General features: G+C 53.0%; 1 protein-coding gene across 1 annotated transcript in view; it reads left to right on the plus strand.

Moving 5' to 3' along the window:
- The first annotated feature begins 9,033 nt into the window (after nt 1-9,033).
- FCHO1 (FCH and mu domain containing endocytic adaptor 1) overlaps nt 9,034-24,332 on the plus strand; it is a 33,672-nt gene continuing 18,373 nt past the window's right edge. Inside the window, exons 1-8 of the mRNA XM_063147212.1 lie at nt 9,034-9,203; nt 10,658-10,727; nt 20,495-20,586; nt 21,330-21,404; nt 21,763-21,904; nt 22,393-22,545; nt 22,756-22,860; nt 23,815-23,913. Coding sequence (XP_063003282.1) covers nt 10,701-10,727; nt 20,495-20,586; nt 21,330-21,404; nt 21,763-21,904; nt 22,393-22,545; nt 22,756-22,860; nt 23,815-23,913 — 693 coding nt within the window. The 5' untranslated portion in view covers nt 9,034-9,203; nt 10,658-10,700. The remainder of the gene's footprint in view (nt 9,204-10,657; nt 10,728-20,494; nt 20,587-21,329; nt 21,405-21,762; nt 21,905-22,392; nt 22,546-22,755; nt 22,861-23,814; nt 23,914-24,332) is intronic.

Here is a 24,332-nt window from a genome sequence, read left to right on the forward strand (position 1 = left end):
ATTTATGTGTGCTTGCGCAGGGGAGGCACGTATAGGTATACACAGTCTCCAGTCTGATGAGCAGGAGCAGGCCAGGATCCGACCGAGGCAGAAGGGTGGAGAGAAAAGGGCTGGGATCCGTGGGTCCAGCCGGGCTCCTTCGCAGGACGGCTGCTCCCCACGCAGGATCTGGCCCGGGCGCCCACCTCCAGAGGGTGTTAAAAAGAGCACAGAAGGAGGGGACACCAGTTGCTGTAGCCGGGGGGGGGGGGGGAAAGCGGAGGGGGGGGTTTCAAAATGGTAGCAGGTGCGTCATCTGCTTCCCCCCCCCCACTTGCACACACATTTCCTGGTTTGCTGGGCAGGTAACTTTTGCAGAAAAATCTGGTGTGGGGTGTGTGTTCTTTGCTGCACAACCTTCGTTTTATTATTTCCTCTCTCTTCTGCTGCCACCTGTATGACATTTTCCACGGCTGCCGTCTTTTTGCAGGTTCAGGTAAAGGTGCTTGGTGGTGGTGGGAAGGGCGGGTCGGGGCTCTGGGGGCGCCTGTGTGTGACGCTCGCCCTCGGCGTGACTGGGTGGCTGCCGTGGTCAAAGGTCCGGTCCGGCGTCCGCAGAGACTAGAGCCAGAGTAAATATGAGATAAAGCACCTTTATTTGTTTTTTTTATTATTATTATTTTAACTCTCGGAGGATGGTTGGGCTGCTTTTCCGCACGCGACGATTCCTCGCTCCACCTGGGTTTTAAGAACGCCAACCCTGCCGAGGAGGCCTGCCACGGCTGTGGGTCGTCGTGGGTTTGTCTGGAGTGGTTGGGGGTGGGTGGGGATGGGGCGGGTTCCCGTGGCATGGCACCGCAACTTTGAGTGTGTGTGTTTGTGTGTGTGTGTGTAAAACACAGGGGCAGGGCAAACTCTGGTGGACTCCAGTTCCCAGCAGACCCATCAGCACTGCCACAAAGTCAGGTACGATGTGTCCATCAACATTTGGACGGCCAAAGTTTCCCTGCTGCTGGCGTAACTGTTTAAGAGAACAATTTTGACGCAAGAAAAAATACGGTCTCAGTTGGAGGTTGAACCTGATCCCCATGTTTGCCTGATTCTGCACCTTGCAGGGCTGTCGTTTGAGTCGTGTGTACCTGAGGCCTCTTGCTCCCCGTCCTGGCGTTGATGCGTTTCTGATGCAAAGGCTCCTGCGTTCCACGCCTGCCCATTTGGGGTGGGGGGGCGGAGGCCAGATTGTGTGCTGGGGGGGAAAGATGGTGCAGGTGGTTTTGAATACGGATTGGACAGACGGACCTGTTGTAGTCCACGTTGGAGAAGTTTAGATTAAAAAATGTATTGAAAAGGGGAGGGGGGAGGCCTCTTGACATCTCTTGGTTGTGATTGCTAAATGGAGCCTCCTCGTTCGAGAGCAGTCTGCCTTGAATTTCATACTCTGGATGGAATCTGCAGAGAGCTCAGCTACCTGTTCCCAGCTGGATTCGATTCAACCAGCACAAGCGCTTCTGATATTTTTTGCCACGAGAAAACAGGTTTACGTTTTTGTTTTCTGTGAGTGTGGGTTGTGGAATCGTGGGTTGTCGTTACAGGGGAATGATGGCTTAAGCTGCAGGTTGTTAACCATGTTAGCTACTTGCAAATCGATATGGATAGTTGGTCTGCTTTTGCTGAAGTTTCTGTATAAGCTTCACAAAGCCTTATTTTCGTTCATATATACATTCCATATGCATGTGTTGAAATGGATTTGTTGGAAATTTACAATAAAAAACATTAATGATAAAAACAAACCATGAACAACCCAGGGAGAAAAGCCACGGTTTGTTGTTGGGTGATGAACTCTGGGTTGTTCATCATTGACAATCCGTAGTTAAACCACAGTGCAGGGTTCACACATAATGACAACAACTGTTATTCAACAACAACCCATGATTCAATGACAACCCATAGCCAAGCCAATCCCTGGGTTGTTGCCATGTGCGAACCAGATCAGTATGTAATTGAGGCAGGTAGCTAAAGACGGTGTCTCCTAACGTCCCCCCCACCATTTCCTCCTCCTCCTCCTCCCGTTCTTATGGCCGGGAAAGGCCTGGAGAGTCACCTGAGTCGCCTAGGGCAATTCCCTCTCTTTGTATGGTGTAGCTGATTCCTTGTGTGGTGTTTTGTAACTCGGCTGAATGTGTGGGTCGCCGTCCAGCTTTTTTACACGTTTGGACTGGGGCGGCCGCAGTGGTGGGGTGGACTTTGAGATCTTCCGGGCTGGGATAGCTTGGCCACAGCGGTACGGGCATTGGTAACCTCAAGACTAGATTACTGCAATGCGCTCTATCTGGGGCTGCCCTTTAGACTGCTCCCGAACCTGGAGCCAGTGCAGAACGCAGCAGCTCGGCTGTTGTCAGGAGCTGCCCCTTTCCAGCATGTAACTCCTCTGCTGAGGGAACTGCACTGGCTGCCCATTTGCTACCGGGCCAGGTTTAAGGTTTTGGTACGAGCGTACAAAGCCCTGAACAACTTGGGACCAGGATACCCGAGAGAGCGCCTTCTCCCTGACCAACCTGCCCAATCACTGAGGTCGTTGGAGGGCCTGCTCTTGGTGGTTCCACGTGGACCTGTGCCACAATTGGAATCCACCTGGAGAAGAGCCTTCACTGTGGTGGCCCCTTTCCTATGGAACTCCCTGCTCCTGGAGGTCAGGCAGGCGCCAACACGAGGCTGCTTCCAGTGCCTCCTGAAAACATCTCTGTTCCGAGAAGCCCCTTCCCCGACTGACCAGCCACGGTTTTTCTGGCTCCTTTGTTTTTAAATTGAATAATTTTAATTTGTTTTTTAAATCTTCCTTCTTTTACTGTGTATACCTATGTTTACGGCTCTGGAATCTGCGTTAGATAATTGAGTTTTATATTATATAAATGTAATGAAAGGAAAAGTAGTTTCTTCTCCAGGGTTCGAGGTTGCTGCGCTGAGGAATAGAATTTGGAAGGGCAGGACGGGGTGGGTGGGGTGGCTGCCTGCGTGAGTCTCAGCTGGAGCCCTTGGCCAGTGGAGAAGGCGTGGTTTAGGCCATCGTCTCGGACTCCTGGGTTCTATTCCCCAGCTCCAAGGAGACGTGAACGCGACTATGCTGGTTTTCAACTGGCAAAGGAGCAAACAGGTGCCCTTCTCCTGCAAACAGAAGTTCAGAAGAGCTGCATTGAATCAGACCAAAGGCCTTTCTGACCGTGGGGGGTTTTCTCCCTAGGATGGGGGCCTTGCCCCTTCTCCCATCTTACCTGGGGACCTACTTCTAAGTCAGCCTTCCTCACCTGGGGCACACCAGATGTGTTGGACTACAACTCCCAGAATGCCCCAGCTGGTGCATTCTGGGAGATGCAGTCCAACACATCTGGAGCGCCCCAGGTTGAGGAAGGCTGTTCTAAGTAGACATTAAATGCTGCTTGAAGAGGCGCCTGTTTACTCAGACTTTCCCTGATTTATCATCACGCTTCTCTGTTTCTGTGTTTTTAATGCATTTATTATTGTTTTTACATAGCTTTTTTGCGTTTATCTGTTTATTTTTTATTGAATTGTTCAAAGTAATGATGAACAATAACAAATCCAAACACCCCCCATGTGAGTCAATTTCTTGACAGTCTCTCTGACCACCCAACATCTCTATTTGCTCCAAGCGAGATTATCTGATAAAGTTATTGCCCCTACTGGATCACGCCGTAGAGTTCTGTGTGACTTAGGAGGCTGGCGCGTGTTCTTCTCAATATCAGCGAATCTGTAAAAAGTGCCAATTTCGACTTGGCCTCTTTGTACCTTGAAGATGTTTAGTGAGTTTCTCCACAAGTTCAAGGCCCCAAATTTCCATATGATAAGAAAATGTCTGTTGGCTGCTTTCCAGTGAGCAAGTTGTGACTGACCTAGTTGCTGTCCAGAAGAAAGCCAGGAACTTTTTTTTTTTTAGAGATCTTGGGATATCAAGTAGAATATAAGTAATTTAAATGTAAATAAATCAGTAGGCGTGTAAAGATAGCGTGTGCTGAGCCAGACTTCAGCCTGACACGCCAGAGAACCGTGACTGTCTTAGGTTGATTTCTGCATCCACAGAGGACTCCGTATCGCTCGGAAGTCTTGTGCACTGGTAGCCACTGGTTCCATCGCCGGCTTCTCCAGTTTAAATGGTTTCTGGAGCTGGGAAATTGATCTTTCTGGCCAAGGGTCACCCTCTCTGGACTTCCAGGGGTGAAATGGTTTAATTATTTGGTTCGGATTAAGCTAAAACCGCCTGATAACGGAAGTGCCATTTACCCTATTTTCTTTATTTACTTACTATAATTTCCAACTGCCCAATATGTTGAGAAGCATAAAACGCCAACATTAAAACGAGGAGTTAGATTTGAAAAGGCGCAGAATAAAAGCAGGATACAACCGTCTCAATGCAAACAGGCATATGACAACCAGCAGCCGGATCAAGGGCTGAAAGCGCTACGAATTCAAAGGAGTCCTTTGGATGCCTTGGAGGATAAAGCGGACCTTCACCTGGCGCAGGAAGGTGGGAACGCAAGTGCCCGGTGACTCTCTCCCCAAATGGGGGGCTACCACCGAAAAGTCTTCTCTCTCTGGGAGCTGCCTGGAGGTTCTTGGGGGCGGACTTCGGACGATGGCATTAAGGTCTGGGCAGGTCGGTGTGTGAGGAGACGTTGCTTCTGGTGACCGGGCCCTGAGCTGTTCAGAGGATCTGGTGGGAAAGGAGACAAGCGAGACGTAGTCGACACAGCTGGGCCCTTGTGAAGCCATGAGAAGGTAGAATCATGGGGGGCAGGCTTCCCCAAGCACCCTCCAAAACCTGGCGCAGACCCAGTAACACACTCTGTGTGTGGAGTGCAGGTACCAACCCTGCGCAGAGAGGCATCAGTGGTGGTGATCCTCCAAAGGTGGAGCATGTGCTGCCTCTCCCCCATGGGCCTCCATCCCCCCCCTGCTTTTGCTCCGACTGCTTTCGATCTCGCCATCCTGTGTGGCCAATTTGACCTGGCGTTGCCCACCCTCGGGGGCTGGTAGAATCCAAACAAGATGAGCCCCGCTCCGGCGGCGCTGCCGCGACGCTAAATGTTCCGGAGGGGGGCCGTTTAGAGCGCCAACACGGCCCTTTCATGCTCGACGGGTGATACCTGTTTGATGCCGTTTGATGGTTGGCACCGCGACAGGTTTGGTGTCTCCTGATGTGCGGAGTCGGAAGCTGGACCGTTTTGCTCCAAGAATTCAGTGTGTCTGTATGTGTCAGTATCTGTTTACAGGTGCGTGTGTGTTTATCCTGGGCTGTTCTGAGCTGAGCTAACAAGGATTTTGGGGGGGTTTCTGACCCTATTCACATGAAAGGGTGATCGAGGGGAGTCATGACAGAGGTGCGCAAAGTTACGCACGGTCAGGAGCAAGTGCAGAGGGAGATGTTTTCCTCCCTCTCTCAGAATAATGGAACCCAACGGGATCATTATCCCATGTAGCTGATGGGTGGGAGATTCAGGGCAGAGAAAAGGAAGGACCTCTTCACCCAGTGCAGCGTTAAACGGTGGAATTGGCTACCATGAGACGTCGGTGATGGCCGCCCATTTGGGTGGCTTTAAAAGGGGTGTGGAGAAATTCCCGGAGGAGGAGAAGGCTACGACTGGTTACTAGTCCTCATGGCTCCAAGCTAGCTCCAGTAACCAGAGGCAGTAGACCTACATGCGCCAGCTGCTGGGGAACATGGGTGGGAGGGCGGTGGTGTTCCACCGTGGGAGAGGAGGCTGGCCGAGACGGACCCCTGGTCTGATCCAGCATCAGGGCTCTTCTGATGTTCTTCTGATATTGCCGAGGGGTGTTCTCACCCTCCCCAATTTTAGTCTGGTGCGCTCTTTCCTCTTTGGAACATGGCCTGACCTTTTCGTCTTCCCATCTTCCCATCCCTTGGATCTTCAGGGGTCTTTGATCTGTCGGATGTCATGCCTGTGGGGCTCTTGACCTCCGTGATGGGCGGGTAGATATCCCTCCTGCCTCCCTGACCCCGGACCCTCCTTGCTAGAAGTAATATTGACTGATGCAATCAATCCGGAGTTTCCAATCTGCTTTGTGCAGGAATTAAAGGGCAATCTCAATTTGCAAACGAGGTCTTCATGTGTATGGTGCAAATACGGAGGTTTATATCTGAAACTGCCTCTTTCTTTGTGTGTGATTTTGTGCATCAGTGCTTAAATCTCTCTTGGAAATGCTTAGCTTTCAAGAAAATGCAGGGTAGGATTCTCTTGAGACTCCAAAATAATTGTTTCTGGCCTAGTTCTTGTTATATGGCTTCGGGTTACGCAGGCAGGGTGCCTCATGAATTGATGCCTCCCCCCCTGGGCAAAATAAATAAATTTCCTTGCAGGTAGAAATCTAGCATGTCCAGCGTGGAAGCAGCCCTTTCCCCTTGCAATGTTTCTTTTCCACAAGGCAAAGTGCTGAGATTAAACTCAATACCCTGAGAAGGCAGAGTTGGTCTTGAGTTCCAAACCACAGAATCACAAAGTTCTTGTAGTTTCTCAGCTGCAGAGAGAGAAGGGGGGGAAATTGGCTGGCACATGAAGGGAGCATTTGCCTAAAAATGGGTGGGTTTCCTGCCTTGCGCATTTGGGCCACTCAGAATGCAGATTCTCGCATGATCTCATTTCTGGCTTTCGATGCGTCATCAGCTGAAGACGTCACACGCCGGGCAAATGCGTGTGCCGAACTTTCTCTGAGATGGCTAGTTGAGGCCTGTTCTTCTGTGCCATAAGTTGAGGGTCTCCCAAGGGGGAGAGCATGGAATTACCTGGGTCTCGTACATATTTGTTGTTTATATCCTGCCTTTTCCCCTCCCAGGGGGGTCCATGGTCCTCCTCCTCCTCTCTGTATCATCCTCACAACAACCCTGCGAGGAAACTTAGGCTGAGAGTTGGCGACTGGTCCAAAGGCAACCATGACCAAGTGGGGACTTAGTCTTCCTATTCTCAGCCCAGCGCTCTAACCACTAGACTGCTCCGCCTGCTTAGTATAGCATTCGGCTGCTTGCTTGGAGCGGGCTGTGTTCGATCAACAGTGCGGTCCTATGTGTGCCTACTCAGAAGTAAATCCCACTCAATGGGACCTGCTGTGTGTGTGTGTGCTGCAGTCCTACTTAGCCTTAGTCCAACTGCGTTCAGTAGGACTCCTCAACTTGGGTTTTATCCTTTGAAAACTTTCTGTTAAAAAGCAGGTATAGATTTATATATATATATATTTATTTATCCTGGATTTTCTGCAATCTCTGGAGATGTGTGTGTGTGTGTGTACATGGGTTGTGAGTTTTTTTAAAAAACCTGCGTAAAACCCAAAGGATGTGCTGCCGGCCGGACGCCTGGGTTCCCTGCCCGTCTCGCCACGGTGGCTTTTCGGCCTCCTCGCACATGACCCCAATAAAACGGCCCCGTTCTCCTGCCTTGAAATTGCTCCATGCTCTGTAAATTGGAAAGAATGCAAAGAATTCCAGGAGCTGGGAGGAGAGGACCCCTCCCGATGGGTGGGTGGGTGGAGACACTGTGTGTATTTTCGGGTGGGGGGAGGCGCTGGTGTCCGGCTTGGACTCTGTGTAAAGGGCACAACTCCGGCCACTTCTCGCCCGCTGCGTTTGCAGCCCTTCCGCACGCTCAGACAACGTCGATCTTGTAATCACGACACCCTTTCGAGGTAGGCTGGTCTCGTTGGTCTTGTATATTGCAGATGGGGAAAAGCGGAGTCTGGGAAAATCTCGCAAGTTTGCAAAGCCGTGTTTGTGGGGGGTCTCCCCCGGCCCACCCCGTCATCACACGTTTCAGAGCCATTTAGGGTGGGTGAACTCAGTCTCCTCAATCTGTTTTAGGGGCCAATTAAATGCCCAGTTTCCTCTGCTCCCCCCCTCCCCAGGCCTTTCCTGATGAATTGTGCGCCAATATTCCGCGTTCACGGTTTTAATGTTTATTTCGACTGTTTTATATAAACCTTTTTGTCTTCGTTATGATGTATTTTAATGCATCTTGCTTTGTAAACCGCTTCACAGGGATGACTGAGATTTCAGTGGCATTTTCCGAGTTGCTGAGACTTGTGGACTTTTTTTTTTTTTTAAAAAAAAATTTTTTGCAGGGGAGGCGGAGTTGTGCATATTTGCGCTTGCACTGATATACGCATGAGAGCTAAATGCTCAGGTGCGCAAGTGGAACAAAATTTTCATACATCCCTGAAAAAGAAAACCCGAACACATCAAATCCTAATAATGTCCTTTGAAGCGGTTTACAATCATAAAACCAAGCACTCATAAACTAAACCCCTCCCCAAAATGCCACAATCAAAATACCAAGGTAATACAATATTAAAAACATTTTAAAAATATTCAAAACATTGAGGAGTTGGCAGTAAAATTAACAACATTACAGGTGAAAGACTAAATGTCTGGTGTCTACAATTAAATCCAGTGTAAGTCCTACTTAGAGGACCCACTGGAATGAATGTTGGCTAACTTAAATCCCATTCATTTCCATGGGTCTACTCTTAAGTAGGACTTACGGTGGGTTTTACTCTCTATACGTACAATGAAATATCATTTATGCTAGGCAGAAAATGCATTTTTTTTGCACTTTTAAGGATTTGATTCCACATGTGACACCTCCCCTGTGCACTCTCATCTTCCATTGGCCCAATCTAGAATGTCCACTGGTCAGGATAATGGCAGTAGTAGTCCGACCATATCTGGAAGGTTGCAGGACTGACTCCACCCTTGCCAGGCTCCGAATTGCAAGAGGGTTTTTCATGCCCTTATCTCTGAACAGGCAGACATTTTTTCCTGCTGGTTGCCAGAGGCGATCCGACGCTTGCAAACCACCGATTACCTAGAAGTAACGAGCTTGCCGCAGAAGCAACGGGGCGTTACGACGGCAGACTGCCGGGAAGCCGGGCTGGGGATGCTCTGAACGGCCCGCGCGAGGGTTGATGCTCAGTCATCTTCCGTGCCGACGCGTGGCTGGGTTTCTCTTCACGCTCCATCTCTCGTTTCGCTGCAGCTGAAAGGCAGAAACGAGAACCACCCGGCCGATTTCAGGAACTGCGTTCGAATCACCTGTTGCCCCGGATCTTCTGCCTCTGCTCCGCTCGCTTGGGCCTGTGCTGTCTCCCCAGGGCGCTTCCTTTTGCACGAAGGAGCTGAGAGAATGCACCAGGCCTTCCTCCGCCGACGGGTAAGTGGCACAAACGGAACCCCCTCCCCGTTCTCTGGGAAGACCCCTCCTTTCGCTGGGGGCAGTGATGGAAATGAGCGGTGAGTGCAGGAGGCACTGAGCCAAGATGCCTGGGTCCTCACCGGTGGCGCTTGGGGAGGGATGGGGGCTGCTTTGCCAGAGAATCTGGCCTTTGATTCCCCCTCCCCATTTCTGCAGTGGTGTAGAGAGCTAGGGTGTGCGTGTGCGTCTGGCCATGTCAGCCTCCGCATGACAGCAGAATGCAAAAGAACAAAAACGCCTCCCTCTCTCTTCCTCCATTTCTCCCTCTCATTATTTCATTTCCTGTTTTGTTTCTGGTCCGGCGGGCTTTGCGGAGAGGTGTGTGTGTGTGGGGGGGTTTTAAACTTCTCTGCACACGGCTGCAGGCAGGATGCCCGTGCGTGCACACACGCGTGTGCGTTGCTCAGGTCTAATGGAAGGCCTTTTTAAGGGGTGTTACTTGTGGGGCAGGGGAGAAGGTGGGTAAGGACCCGGACACCAGGGTTCTCTGGAGTTGGGTACATCAGGGAGTGTGCGTGTGTGCATGTGCGCTCCTCACCCTCTCCTCGTCTTGCCTCCCCCTGGCGAATTTGAGACTGTAGCCTCCTTGGGGCATAGACCTTTCCACTCCAGCCCCATGGATGCGCAGGTGCCTTTGTGTAAATCGTTCTTAGCGTGGGGAGAGAGACAATGTCAGGCCTGTTGTGCCCCCCCCCCCGAATCTCTCTGTCTCTCTCCAACCTACCCCCAGCCCATAATATTCCAAATGCCCCCTCCATGTTCTCGCCAACGCTTGGAGGAGGAGGAGTTGTCCATCTTTTCCAGCCTGGATCAGAGCTGGCCCTGCTTGGGCCTTTCTCCCTGATGGGCTAGCTTTCTGCTTGCAGGGAGTTGCGTTTCCCTCCGCGTAGGAGTGGCATTCTCTCATGTGCAGGTGTTACAGTTCTCTTTGCCCACTCAGGACTCAGCCACCTCGTCCTCCTGCAGATATAGACCAGGATGTGACGCTCGGCTTGCCTGCAAGTTGCCGGCAGAGTGAAAGACTTGTGTGTTTTTGCTGCCCAGCTCCACAAGGGAGGAAAGTTAGAGAGAAGTAAACCAGGCAACCTCATTTAGTGTCATGCTTAAAGCCTCCGGCCAAGACCAGGGAGATACGGGTTCAAATCCCCCACTCGGCTCACGGGCTGACCCTGGTCTAATTTTGACTTCGCCTCCCTCGGAGGGAGGATAAAATGTGCTCTTTGGAAGAAATTGGGATGGAAATGGTGGGCTAGAAGCTTGAAGCTGACATCCAAAGCGTTGGGGGACAGGCGAAGCAGCGGTCGCCGTTCACTGGGTGCGTCGGGGCGAGGCGTGTGCGCGTGGATTGGGGCGGGGGCTTCCTATCGCAATAGATCGATGCCCATCTCATCCCGAAATCTTGCACCTCGTAGGTGTCCAAGAGCTGAGACGGAGTTCCCACCCGCCGTGGTCAACATGTCTTATTTCGCCAAGCACTTCTGGGTAAGAGGCGCCACTTGCGTGTGGCCTGGAGCACTTATTTCTTTCCCTCCTCGCTCACTTCTCTCTCTCTGTTTTCGGATTCATTTGCTGGCTCCCCCCCCCCCCTCCCCGCAGCTGAGTTTTCCACCTGCAATTAAATCCCCGTTTCCCGTGAGAATCGCGCCTGCGTTTGCACCTCGTGTTTTTGCAACCGGGGCGTTTAAAGGCTTAGAGCAGTTTTAGCAAGGGGCCATGAAGACAAATAAACCGCGGCTAACGACAGCGCAACGGGGAATAGGAAATCAAACGCGACTCCGTCGAAACAGCCTTTTCCCCAACCTGGTGCCCTCCAGACCTGATGGACTGCAGTTCCCATAACTCCCAGCCAGCCATGGTGGGTTTTGGAGTCCCAACCCATCTGGAGGGCAGCAGGCCACGAACAAAGAAAGGGGGAAAAAAAACAGGCAATGAAATTCTGAGTCATCACTTACAAAGAGCTGGATGGGATAACAGCCCGCTCGCAGAGGGAAACCGAGGCACGCTTATGAGCGAGGGCTGTTGTCCAAGTCAGAGAGCGTGAGGATTGAGTCGAGCCGGGCAATACCGCCTGCTTTAGTCAAATGCAAAGCAGAAAAGGCGGTGGTGGGTTTGCCTGGTGAACGATCCGTGAGGTTATTATCTGTTGCAGGCCGTTCGAATCGCGGTTTGAATGGTTTAATGTATGATTGCGCAAATCTGAGCCTTGGTTACTAATGGCGGTAGTCCTACTCTGATGCGGAAAAGGTGTGGTGGGGTTATCTAAATGTTTGGAACGGAGGAGGGCCTTTAATGTTTGCTGGGCCTTTAATGCCCTCACTGGGTGCCCCTAAACACACACACACGTATGTACATCACTCTTCTTCCGAGAAGGCTCTTTTCCAGCCACTAGTTACAGCCTTCCTCAACCAGGGGCGCTCCAGATGTGTTGGACTGCATCTCCCAGAATGCCCCGGCTGGGGCATTCTGGGAGTTGCAGTCCAACACATCTGGAGCGCCCCTGGTTGAGGAAGGCTGCACTAGTAGTTATTAAATTTAGTTCTTTATTTAGTTTTTATTTACCCTTTAAGGGTAAAGCTCTTGCAAGGCGGCCTACCAGATAAAAGCCGTACCAATTTTTTTTACAAACAGCCCATAAATATCCAATAAAAAACTTTAAAAATAATAATAATAAAAAATGCATCCATATTATTATTTATTTATTGCATTTGTATACCTCCCCATAGCCGAAGCTCTCTGGGCGGTTTACATGAGATACAAACACTTAAAAACAGTATACAAAAAATTAAAAACCACAAAAACATATGATATACACATATGTTTAAAACCACCATAACAACTTTTAAAAACTATGAGCATAAAAACCAGACCTGGGCTCAATACATACAGTATTGCTAAATGCCGGGGAGAAGAGAAAAGTCTTGACCTGGCGCAGAAAAGATGACAATGTCGGCGCCAAGCGGGCCTTGTCAGGGAGATTGTTCCACAGTTGGGGAGCCACCACCGAAAAGGCCCTCTCTCTTGTTGACGTCCTCTGTAGTGACGGAGAAGCAAACATCTTTGTGGCGACATCAGGGATCCCTCTATTTTGGCAGGCGGGTTTGAACCGCGGCATCTCGATGTGCTGAGAGATCTGTGCGCATGTGCGGCCCCACAGCAGACACCGGGGACAAAAAAGTGGTCTGCTCCAGGTTTAGAATCTGGGTTAGTTCTTAGCTTCTCCCTTGCTCCAAATGTCCACCTTCCCTGCAAAGTTCATTGATTCCCAAACGCGTTCAGGGTTCCATCCGGCCACGCACCTCCATTTCGCTGTCCATTCCCAACCGAAACTTAGCAGTCTGTGTATGGCCCACCCTCATCGAGCAGTTTCGGGGTTCCCTTCCTCCCCTTTAGATTTTATTCCCCCCAAGGTATTTTGTACTTCTGCAAACATTGGGGTTCTCCCCCCCCCCATACCGGCTGATCCCCCGTTTTGTGACGTTTGTGGCTACAGAAGGGTGAGTGTTTTGGAGAGCGAGTTTATGACTCAGGATACAGGATTCCGGAAAGGAGGCGGTGCAGGTTTACTCCAACTTGACGCCTTCTGGATTGCGCGGGGTGACAGTTCCCCTGGCTGAGGATAATGGGAGTTGTTGTCCCGCATAGATGGGAGGGCACGGTGTTGGGGAAAGCTGGACCCGCGCAGTTATTCAGATCTGCAAGGAGGTGTCCTGATGAGGACGCTGCGGCCTGCAGAGGCATTTTTGTCGGGCCAGGATGAAACGGCTTTTCTCCCCGCTCGCCCGAGAACTACGGTCCGTCCCCCTCCACCGCACAGCCTCTTGGCTTTTAGAAAGAGCATGAAGACGCCTCATTTCAATTTCTCCTTTTAAATTATGCAGTTGTTCGGATGTGTCACGGCTCTTATTTGCTGCAATGGTTTCAAGGTTGCATTGCTTTCATTGGGTCTGCAACGCCTTGATAGCTTTTGAGCCAATGGGATGGAACAGCGTTGTGAACGAAAGCATGTTTCGACAGGAAAAAAGCCCCACAATCCCCCCCCCCGGATTGAGACACGCGTTGGGTGATGCTTTCGTCCACAGAGCGTCCACGTAGCAGAAGGCCGCTTTCTTCAGTTACGGATCTTCAGCTTTTGTTTCCGGTTCCGTGACGTGGGCCCTGCCAGCTCTGAGCGTCCCCCCCCCCCACCCCGGCTTCTCCTTTCTCACTTTGCACACGCACAAAGGTGCTTTCTGGGCGACTCCAACTTCTGCTTTCTACCGGGCTGCCCCGAAATGTTGCAAGCAGAAAGCAGAAGGCAGCTGCTTTCACCTTTGACGGAGCGTTTTCCTGGCACGCAGACACGTCCCAGCTGGATCCTGACCAAAGCAACGCCGGGGGGAGGGGGGAGAGGAAGACAGCACCCCCCCCCCGTCCTGCCTGGCGCTGTGGAGGGCTGCGTCCGGTTGGAGCAATCAGAGCTAGGGGAGGCCAATGCAGTTGTTCAAGTCTGCCGAGCCAAATTCCCCTCTGCTTTTAGCCCGGGAGGTGGGGACACAGGACTGGGGGGTCCGTACGCACCCACACGGACCCACAGAATGCGGCAGCTCAGCCGTGGTCTGGAGCTGCCCATTTCCAGCATGTGGTAACTCCTTTGTTGAGGGAACTGCACTGAATGCTTATTCGCTACCGGGCCAGGTTGAAGGTTCTAGTCCAGCCTTCCTCAACCTGGGGCGCTCCAGATGTGTTGGACTGCAACTCCCAGAATGCCCCAGCCAGCTGGCTGGGGCATTCTGGGAGATGCAGTCCAACACATCTGGAGCGCCCCAGGTTGAGGAAGGCTGGACTAGTACGAGTGCACAAAGCCCTAAACAACTTGGGACCAGGATACCTGAGAGAGAGCGCCTTCTCCCTGACCAACCTGCCCGGTCACCGAGGTCGTGGGAGGAGTGGTTCCACGTGGACCTCTCGTCTGACTAAGAGCCTTCAGCGTGGTGGCCCCCCTCCTATGGAACTCCCTGCCTCTGGAGGTCAGGCAGGCACCAACCTTGTATTCCTTCCGGCGCCTCCTGAAACCGTGGTCCTTCCGCGAAACCTTCCCTTAATGACCAGCCGCGGTTTTATTTGCATTTGGTTTCTTTTAAAAATGTCCCTTTAATGTCTTTTTATCCTGTCTTTTTTTATTCAATTCTTGAATATTCTGAAATTCTTGAATGGGGCGCGGTGTATAAACATTGTAAATAAATAAATAAAAGGGTCGTAGGTCCTCCCCCGCCCCATCTATAGATCTGTACGGACACCGTGACTTATTTTCCTGCTCCCACCAATACTTTGACTGCTGTGGAGCAAAAGGCCGCTGATGCATCACTGAATCATAGAATCATAGAATAGCAGAGTTGGAAGGGGCCTACAAGGCCATCCAGTCCAACCCCCTGCTCAATGCAGGAATCCACCCTAAAGCATCCCTGACAGATGCTTGTCCAGCTGCCTCTTGAATGCCTCTAGTGTGGGAGAGCCCACAACCTCCCTAGGGAACTGATTCCATTGTCGTACTGCTCTAACAGTCAGGACGTTTTTCCTGATGTCCAGCTGGAATCTGGCTTTCTGTGACTTGAGCCCGTTATTCCGTGTCCTGCACTCTGGGAGGATCGAGAAGAGATCTTGGCCCTCCTCTGTGTGACAAACTTTTAAGTATTTGAAGAGTGCTATCAAATCCTAGAGGGCATGTAGTCCAACCCCTTCCTTGACGCTGGAAATCTAGAGCTGGTGAGTTCTTAGCAGACGGCCGCCCAGTCTCGGCTTGAAGAAAGACCCACAACGAGGGCGAGCCCGACACTCACTCCCCAGTTCACTGGTTCCGTTGAAGGACGGCTCTTACCGGCGAAACGTTTCTCTCAATGTCCCGCCTCAATGGAGCCTTGACGGTTTGGGTTTGTACCCTGCCTTTCTTTCAAACCTCACTCTCCAGGCGGCTTAACTTCACTAAACTTCCAAATTTGCGGCTTACGCCCAACCCGGGTCTTGGAACGGCATCTCGGGGTTCCCGCTCACCTTGCCCAACCCTTAATGCCTCCTCCATCTCAGATTTCCCTTTTTTAAACCTGGTGAGTGATTTGGAGTTTAAAATAAGATCCGTGCGTGGAGATGGGGTGGGCGGGCGTTTCCTCCCCCCTCTCCTGCTGCCCCCCCGCCTGCCCGTCACGACTCCCCTCCCACCCACCCCGTGAAATGCTCCATGGCGCCGGCGCCTCCTCCTCCTCCTCCTCCTCTGAGTCGCTCTTCTTTCTGGGGTCGCTAGGCAACCCGTCTCCAGTAGCAACGGAAAATGGCATTGATGGCTAAGTGGCAAGTGGCGTTTCTCCCGCCCCCCCTGCCTCCCCCCCCCCCCGTCTCCCTTTTTATGAGTTTTTTGTTTGTTTGCTCCCTTGCATCAATTATGCACCAACTCCTCTTCAGGGAATGAGAGAGAAGCTGCTTTGGATTCCTTCACTTCAACATAGGAACGTAGGGAGATGCTTTATGCCCTGGATCCGTTTGACTCGGCGCCACGACTCTTGCCCTAAAGATGAAGCAAGGCGCTAGTCCTCAGGATTCTGAGCGGAGGGCTGCTTTAAAGAGGAGTGTCTGAAGCCACCTTATACAGTCGCGACAATACCGTCTTCGGCCACGGAGGAGGTAGTTCTAATACTGAACGCAAGGCAAGGTGCTAGTCCTCAGGACTCAGCTTTTAAGAGGAACGCTGGGAGCCGCCTTATATGGAGTCAGACTCTTGATCCATCTAGCCCGGTATTGCTGACTCCGGCGTTTCTGCCGGGCTTTTTCCTAGCTCTACCTGGAGGGAAGAATTTGGGGCGTTTGCGGTTCATCCCTTTGCCTTCGGGTCCCTTCACGCTTCGGGGAGCCCAAGCCGGGGATAAGACTTAGAATCATAGAATAGCAGAGTTGGAAGGGGCCTAAAGGCCATCCAGTCCAACCCCCTGCTCAATGCAGGAATCCACCCTAAAGCATCCCTGACAGATGCTTGTCCAGCTGCCTCTTGAAGGCCTCTAGTGTGGGAGAGCCCACAACCTCCCTAGGTCACTGGTTCCATTGTCGTACTGCTCTAACAAGTCAGGAAGTTTTTGTGCCGGACCCTCCTCATCTCGCTACGTCTTTACTCCTCCCGCGTCTTTTGATTAATGTTAGGCTGCCTTAAAGCGTCCCCTCCCTCCTCAAGAGGAAAAACACCCTGAAGATTTCTGCCTTCCTTCTCTTCCCTGACCCCGGCTGTCGTGCCTTTGTGGCGTTTTGGAGACGGGCGTGAACAACGCCACGCTGACCGGGGAGCGAGCCCGGTTGGGTTCAGTGGGGCTTGCTCCCAGGGAGGCCTGCGTGGGATCGTCCCCTCAGCCTTCCAGAATATGACAGTGTCTCAAAATAAACTGGGCGCGGAGGAGCGATTTCAGGTGTCGCGTTTCCAACCACACGCCCCTGACGCGGGGATGCGTCCTGGGTAGCCGTGGGGCTTGGGGGGCATCTGCCGTCCTGTTGCTGACCTCTTTTATCCCCCCCCATGATGGTTTCCCCCCCTGCTCCGTCTTGGGCACCTCTGGCGGGTTGGAAAAAAGCCATTTAAAACAAAAACCACGTCCTCAATCTACGCAACGGAAGTTCTGCTTCGCGGCCGGTCTGCCTATGTTCTTACAGTTGTTTTTACCAAGAAGTGGAACATTTCTTTATCTGTCCCTGCCTGCATCCGGCTTGCCGGGTCTCTCTTATCTGCACCTATCTAATCTTACCTTTGTGATTGGTCCTCGGCATTGAAATCAAATGTCGCTTTTGCTGGGCGTAGCCCAACCTCTGGCGAGAGCGTCTTGAACTCAAGCCTCTGTATAAGGTTTCGTTTCCACCGAAATTCGGTTCTCCTCTACTCCAAAGTAAACCCCATTAGTTTCCTTCTAGCTCAGCCTTCCTCAACCTGGGGCGCTCCAGATGTGTTGGACTGCATCTCCCAGAATGCCCCAGCCAGCTGGCTGGGGCATTCTGGGAGTTGTAGTCCAACACATCTGGAGCACCCCAGGTTGAGGAAGGCTGTTCTAGCTGATTGCATCGGAGCTGCGGGGAATTCTTTCCGCAGCCTCTGAAGGGGCGGGGTTTTTTCAGCGTAGGTGGATAAGCCTTTGAATAATAATTAAAATAATATTAATAATAATAATAATAATAATATAACGCCAACGATGATGATAATAGAACAATGGCTACCTGATTGGTATGGATGGAAAAGTCCTTGACTCAGGGCCCAGCTCTATCTGGACCTACGATTGCTGAAATAAAACCTCCATGTATAGGAGAAATCTACCTTTGCAGCGGGTTATAGGCTCCGTGCCCTGCTTGTGGGCTTGTCGTTGGGTATTTGGCTGCCTTACCCTTGGGTGGCCAGCAGCCTTCTGCCCTCCAGGTGTTTTGGACTACAACTCCCATAATCTCTGATTGTGGGCCATGCCGACTGGGGCTGATGGGACTTGCAGTCCCACCCATGTGTTGCTCACCAGGTGGGTGTCGCCGGCTCTGCCCTGTTCCAGGGCTTGTGAAGCATTTCCAAATATTTGCTTGTGCTCGGGGTCAGAAGCTCGGGTTTCCAGGCAGCTGTTTCTGCCCCCCCACTTTCCCACATCCAGACGTTGGGGGAAGCCGGTGAGACCTTGGGAAGGCAGGTGAGCCCCAACTCCTACGTGTCGCTCCTCGTGCCCTTTTGCACCTGACGTGGCGCCCGCCGGCTGTGACCCCCATGGCCCGCCCCACTTTTCCTGATAAGTTTGTTTTTCTCTCGGGATGGAGGGGGGCGGGATGGATCTGTGGTGACGAAGCGTGGACGAGGTTCCTTTGGCTGACCCAAGACTGACGGTGTGGATGCCTGCATGATAACGCCCCGTCCCACGTCGCTAAAGAGAGAACGGCCCAGAATGCACAAAGGTGGCTTGCTAGAAAAGTAGCTTTAAGAAGAGGACGCAGGAACCTGCTTTTGCTTTGCATGCTGGGTCCCAACGCTCTCTCACCCTCGTTAATTAAATCATTTATCAAAACCCGGCTGATTCCCTCAGTCTTCCTCCTCCTCTTCCACTTTGACTGATCCGCCCACAAATTCATCCCTCCCTGCCTCTCCTCCCTGCATTGCCTCTCCCGTTGTCTCATCATGTAAGCGCCTTGCGGGCAGGGACCTCTCATGCGAACCAATGAGGTTCTCGCAAGAATTAAACCGCGCTTCGATTTTAAAAACCGACACTTTCTAGGGGGGAACAAAAATTGTTTAAGACATTTTGAAAATAGATGTTCCCTTTGGGGGGGGAAAAATCCGGAGTATTTTTTCACGGGTGCGTTTAGGGATTTCAATTTCATTCTGCTTTTGCTTTCTAAATAATTAAAAATAATTAAAAATAAAGACCGATGTGTTTAATTTTGGAGTGCTGTGAGTTGTGTTGGGTTTTGCAGACGCAACTCACACTGATGTTACACGTCCTCGTTTTATTTTGGATTTATGCCGCGTGTCGCGTTCCTTTCGTCTGAGCAGCGGGATTTGTTTCAGACGAGAAGCGGTGTACGGATATTGCAAATAAATAAAGAATGTTTGTTTGGCGTGAGCCCCCTCGGGCAGCTTTCAACGTTACGGGGCTCACATGCCTGTGTCATGAATACACTAAATAAGGAGAAGAAACCAGAAAACTGGTTTCGGTCGGCGTGCCCTTGCCGGTTTGGGGAGAATTGCCATTAGCCCCAAGCAAGCTCATCCTGCAATGAATGGTCTTTGGTTCAGCCTCACGTTCCTCGTCTGCAATATGGGGAGAGCCACACCGGCCTACCTCGCCTGGCTGTTGCAAGGACTATTAAGACAACTTCTACGCGTCTTTTGTGGCCTCCCCTTGAGCTGTTACAGGGCTGTCTATTCTCGCGTTTGCCTTCCAAATGCTTCGCTTTCCCGACTGTCGTCCATGCTCGTTGGGGCTGATGGGAATTGAAGTCCAAAACACCAGGCTCTTTCTTTTTCTTCTTTTTTTTAAGCATGCAAGCTTTTTTCTGTTTTAAATTTCCCCAAACTGGATCGTAGTTCTTAAAACCTGTCTCATTCCGTGGCACGAGGCGGACGATTGTCCTGACTCACCCCTGGGGCCGTGCCCTCCTCGGCTGCCAACCCTGTCCTGCCTCCACCCACCCAATCCAGCTGGTGCTGAGGGTGGTGCAGGGCTCAGCAGCTGCTGGCGTTCCTCCTGTCTCAGAGCGGCACAGCGATGACGCGGGCTTGTTTACGCCGTGGCTGGCACAGGGAGGGGAGAAAGAAACACACATACTCCAAGCCGGCCTCTTGGCTCTCGGGAGCAAACCGGGAGTTGGACTCGCCGTGATGGATACAGCAGCGGGGGGGGGGGGGGGGACGGGACGGGACACATGGCCCTGGCTTAATTTGAACCCGGGACTTGCTTTGCCTGACAAGCTTGCTCAGTTGTGTGTCGATCGCTTTCCCACACCCTGCTTACCTTGGGCTGCTTGGCCCAGTCTCGGAATATCCCGAGGGGTCCTAAGAAGCGAAGCCCCTATTGCATCAGCTCAAAGACCCGTTTAGCTGAGTTCCCCTGTTTCCAACGGGACAGCCAGATGACAGGACAGTGATAATAGTTTCCCAGTGTCGATAGAAAACGGTGTGTTGCGGGTATATTGCCTTGGTAGGTGGAGGTTCCATTTAGCCATAGCTACGCAGCGTCGAGGACGTCCAAAGTCATAGAATCATAGAATAGCAGAGTTGGAAGGGGCCTACAAGGCCATGGAGTCCAACCCCCTGTTCAATGCAGGAATCCACCCTAAAGCATCCCTGACAGATGGTTGTCCAGCTGCCTCTAGGGTGGGAGAGCCCACAACCTCCCTAGGTAACTGGTTCCATTGTCGTGCTGCTCTAACAGTCAGGAAGTTTTTCCTGATGTCCAGCTGGAATCTGGCTTCCTTTAACTTGAGCCCGTAATTCCGTGTCCTGCATGTAGTCCACCTCCCTGCTGATGCATGAAACCCACTGCTACGCCCTGTGAGCATCCCTGAAAACCCCTAAGGAAGGAGAGTCCACCCCCTTCCGGGTCTGTTGTACCGTTGGAGAGTTTTCCCTAATTTGGGACCGAAAATCCCCTTTTCTTTTCGCTTTGAATCTGCCCCTGCGGAGCAACGGAGAACCCGTTGGCTCCTTCGACCTGCACGGCAGCCCTGGAAACGCCTTGACGGGGTCCCCCTCTTGCGCTATCGCTTCCCCTCCGCAGGGAGAGAAGAACCATGGCTTTGACGTCCTCTACCACAACATGAAGCACGGGACGATCTCGGCTAAGGAGCTGGCGGACTTCGTGCGGGAGAGGTACGGGCCGGGTGCGGGGCTCCGCCGTCCCTCGCTCTGTTCGCCTTTATCATTTGTATTTGCACTTGGGGGAAAAAGTAGACTCATCTTGGCTTGGCTGCTAAATAACACGCCGGCATCTTCGGGGTGTGCGTGTGTTCCAAAGAAGGTCTTGTAAGTAACGATGATGATTATAGAATCATAGAATAGCAGAGTTGGAAGGGGCCTACAAGGCCATCCAGTCCAACCCCCTGCTCAATGCAGGAATCCACCCTGACAGATGGTTGTCCAGCTGCCTCTTGAAGGCCTCTAGTGTGGGAGAGCCCACAACTTCACCAGGCAACTGATTCCATTGTCATACTGCTCTAACAGTCAGGAAGTTTTTCCTGATGATAATAGGCAGGAGGCAGAAAGGTACAAACCTACCTAGCAGGTGTGAATGTCTTCGGTCTACCAAGAGCTGCATGATTGCTCCAACAGAATCTCCGCTCTGTGCTAGGGGATTGAATACCAGGCGGCAGGCCTGTGGCCTTCATGGCCTTCTCTTGGGGTATCCATTGGCCATGCTGTCTGGAGAAGATGGGATTTGTAGTCTAGAAGAGCGAGGTTAGGGAAGGGTGACTTGAGTAAACGGGGCAGCCTTTTGGAGATTCTTAGTCCTTTTATGGAGTCGTAGTATACCTCCCTCCTCTGGGGTGGGGTGAGGATTCGTCCGCCACATTGTCCGTCCGCCATATTTACCCGTCTCCCTTTGTTTTCCTGAGGGCGGCTGTCGAAGAGGCCTACGCCAAGTCCATGGTGAAGATGTCCAAGATGGCCAGCAACAGCACCCAGCTGGGGTGAGTGGCGTTCTTCAGCCCCCTTCCAATACTCATGACGGACTCTGGAGGAAGCGTGCCAATCATTTTGTAAATTCAAAATGGCGCCACCCGTGCACGAGAGGAAAGTATCGGCCAGAAGGCTAGATCTCTGCCCCACAGAGATTCCAGTTTATAATTTGTCATGGGGGAGATGGCGGAGATTGGGGAGGGGAACCGCCCGGGCGAGGGGGCATGTGCAGCTGCCTTTGGGCGCACAGGGACAAGGGGGTGATGCCGAGGGCTTTACAGACGAAGCAGGTTTTCTGGGAAGGGATTTGATGGAAGCAAGAGAGAATCGGGCCTCACTGCCCCCCGGCTCCCCCCTAACCCTGTCCAGGACCTTTGCGCCCCTCTGGGAGGTCTTCCGCATTTCGTCCGACAAGATGGCCCTGTGCCACGCGGAGCTCGTGAAGAAGCTGCAAGACCTGATCAAGGAGATCGGCCGCTACGGGGACGAACAGCTGCGAGCGCACAAGAAGGTACGGGGGCATTTCAGGGGCGGCGGGGGCATGTTCCGGCCTGCTGCCGTGGTCCGAGGCGTCTCCCAGGCCTGGAGTTGGAGCGCCGGAGTGTGTTATGTGCCAGGGGACGTCTGTCTCTTGACCGCGCCCCCTTTCCCCTGGCCACTAATAATTTGGTGGTCTCCCGTTTTAAAAGGTTAGCAGCTGGTGAGGAGAACTTGATGCTAAGATATGCCACTTCTGCCTCTGTCCCCACCCACCAGTGGAATGCCCCCTCCCCTGCGAGAGCTTCCGGAGGCCGCCTTCGGAGAGCTGCAAAATCGCCCCCCCAGACCCTTCGGAAATGGCGGCACTGTCCCAGCCATGCTTGGCAGGTTTTGGGGTCCCTTGGCAAGGACCCTTGGCCCAGGGGCGTCTCTTCCCAGCTCTCCCCAGAGGAAGACCCCTCCCCATGCTCTGTTTGTGTGAGTGCGTGTGTTTTCCTCTCCCCCCACGCACCCCGTTAGTCAAAGGACGAAGTGGCCGGGACGTTGGAGGCGGTCCAGATCCTGCAAGGAGCCGCTCAGCACCTCCCCAAGGCCAAGGAGACCTTCCACAGCCGCTGCCAGGATCTGGACCGGCTGCGCAGGGAGGGGGCCAGCCAGAAGGAGGTCGACAAGGTAAGCCAGGAGGGAAGGCGTCCACGGCGGAGGCGCAGGGGCTCGGCCGTTGTCGGAGTCGGGGCTGGAGTGGCGGGTGAGACGGGGAGGGGGAATGCGGGGGTGTCTCTTGGGGGAGGGAAAATACAGGGGTTCTTATTGGGAGGGAAAGAGTGGGGGTGTCTCCCGCCCTCTTAACACCCCCCAAACTTGCCCGCTTTGTGCCCAAAGGCGGAGCTGAAGTCCCGAAAGGCGGTGGAAGCCCTGCGCCGCGCCGTGGAGAAGTACAACGTGGCCCGCAGCGACTTCGAGCAGAAGATGTTGGACTCGGCTGTGGTATGGGGTGCAGGGGGAGTCGGGGAGGGGGTTGTGGTGCGGGCTGCTCGGAGGGCGAGCCTCGTGTCCTTGCGGGTCCGTGGGCATGCCTGGGGTTTCGAGAGAGTGCCGTGGGCGCTCTCACGAAATGGCCTGCCTGCTTGTCGTGGCTGGCCACGAAACCTCCACGTCCCAGAAGGCCAAGTAGCAAGACGAACGGGGAAAGGACTAGGAAAGAACCCCGCCAGGAAAGCTGGAGGGCCCTTGCTGCTGCTGCTGCCAGTCAGAACCATGAGGACTGGAATCTTGATTTGAAGCTCAGTGTCCAAGTTCCTGTTGTGCACGCTGATGGTTCCGCGTCCGATCCCAGTGGCAGCATCTCCTGGCAGCGCTGTATCAAAAGCCCCCGGCCTGAAACCCTAGAGAGCCGCTGCTGCCGACCCGTGTCCGCAATACTGGGCTAGGCAGCTTCCCATTTAAGCGAACCCTGTATTCCAGCCTTCCTCAACCTGGGGCGCTCCAGATGTGTTGGACTGCATCTCCCAGAATGCCCCATCCAGGCTGGGGCATTCTGGGAGTTGTAGTCCAACACATCTGGAGCGCCCCAGGTTGAGGAAGGCTGCTGTATTCAGAACCATGAGGACTGGAATCCTGGTTTTACTTTTACAAGTTCAGGGTTTATATGCTTTATATGCAGAAGGACCCAGGTTTGATTCCCAGCGGCATTCTCCAGGGAGGGAAAAGACCCCTTGCCTGAAGCCCCAGAGAGTTGCTTCTGCCAGTCAGTGTCAGCAGAACTGGGCTAGATGAAGCCCGGGTCGTTTGGTTCGGTCGAAGGCAGTTTCTGTGCGCCTGTGCACGTGAAAACAGCTGCCCTTCGCTGATTGTCCCGGGGCCACTGGTGTCAAGGAGGAACCCCCTTCCCTGTTCCCCCGGATGCTCGTCCGACGGCCTTCGCTCTGCCTTTTTTTGCAGCGCTTCCAAGAGGTGGAGGAAACCCACCTGCAACACATGAAGTCCCTGGTCAGCTCCTACGTCCACTCCGTGGAAGACACCCATGTGCAGCTCGGGCAGGTGAGACGCAGAAAGGGGGGGGCGCGGGGCGGAGGGAACCAAGAGAAGCCCTGACGGATGGGGGGGGGGGGGTAGAGGCCCACAGAGGGCAGCTTGCCTAGAGACACCCGATTGAGCCCACGCCAGAAGTGAGATTCAAACTCAGGGCTTTTGGACTCATTGCTCGGTCTCTTGACCACTGCAGCTTGGAGAGAGGTTGCTGGCTGGTGGACCAGCACTGGCCCATGTCTATGTGTCACCCCGTAGGATTCGGTACGCGGTGCCGGTATGGGTCGGCCTGATTGGGCAGTGTCTGCGTGGCTCCCTGGTTGTGGCTCCCTGTTCACCCACCCCTTTGGGCCTGCAAGCAGCGATAACCGCGACCAGATCTTGCGTCCATCTTGCACCCTCCGTGTGGGCGGTTGGGGTCTGGCCCCGGG

This window comes from Elgaria multicarinata, chromosome 23 (assembly GCF_023053635.1).
Source record: "Elgaria multicarinata webbii isolate HBS135686 ecotype San Diego chromosome 23, rElgMul1.1.pri, whole genome shotgun sequence".
Classification (NCBI taxonomy): domain Eukaryota; kingdom Metazoa; phylum Chordata; class Lepidosauria; order Squamata; family Anguidae; genus Elgaria; species Elgaria multicarinata.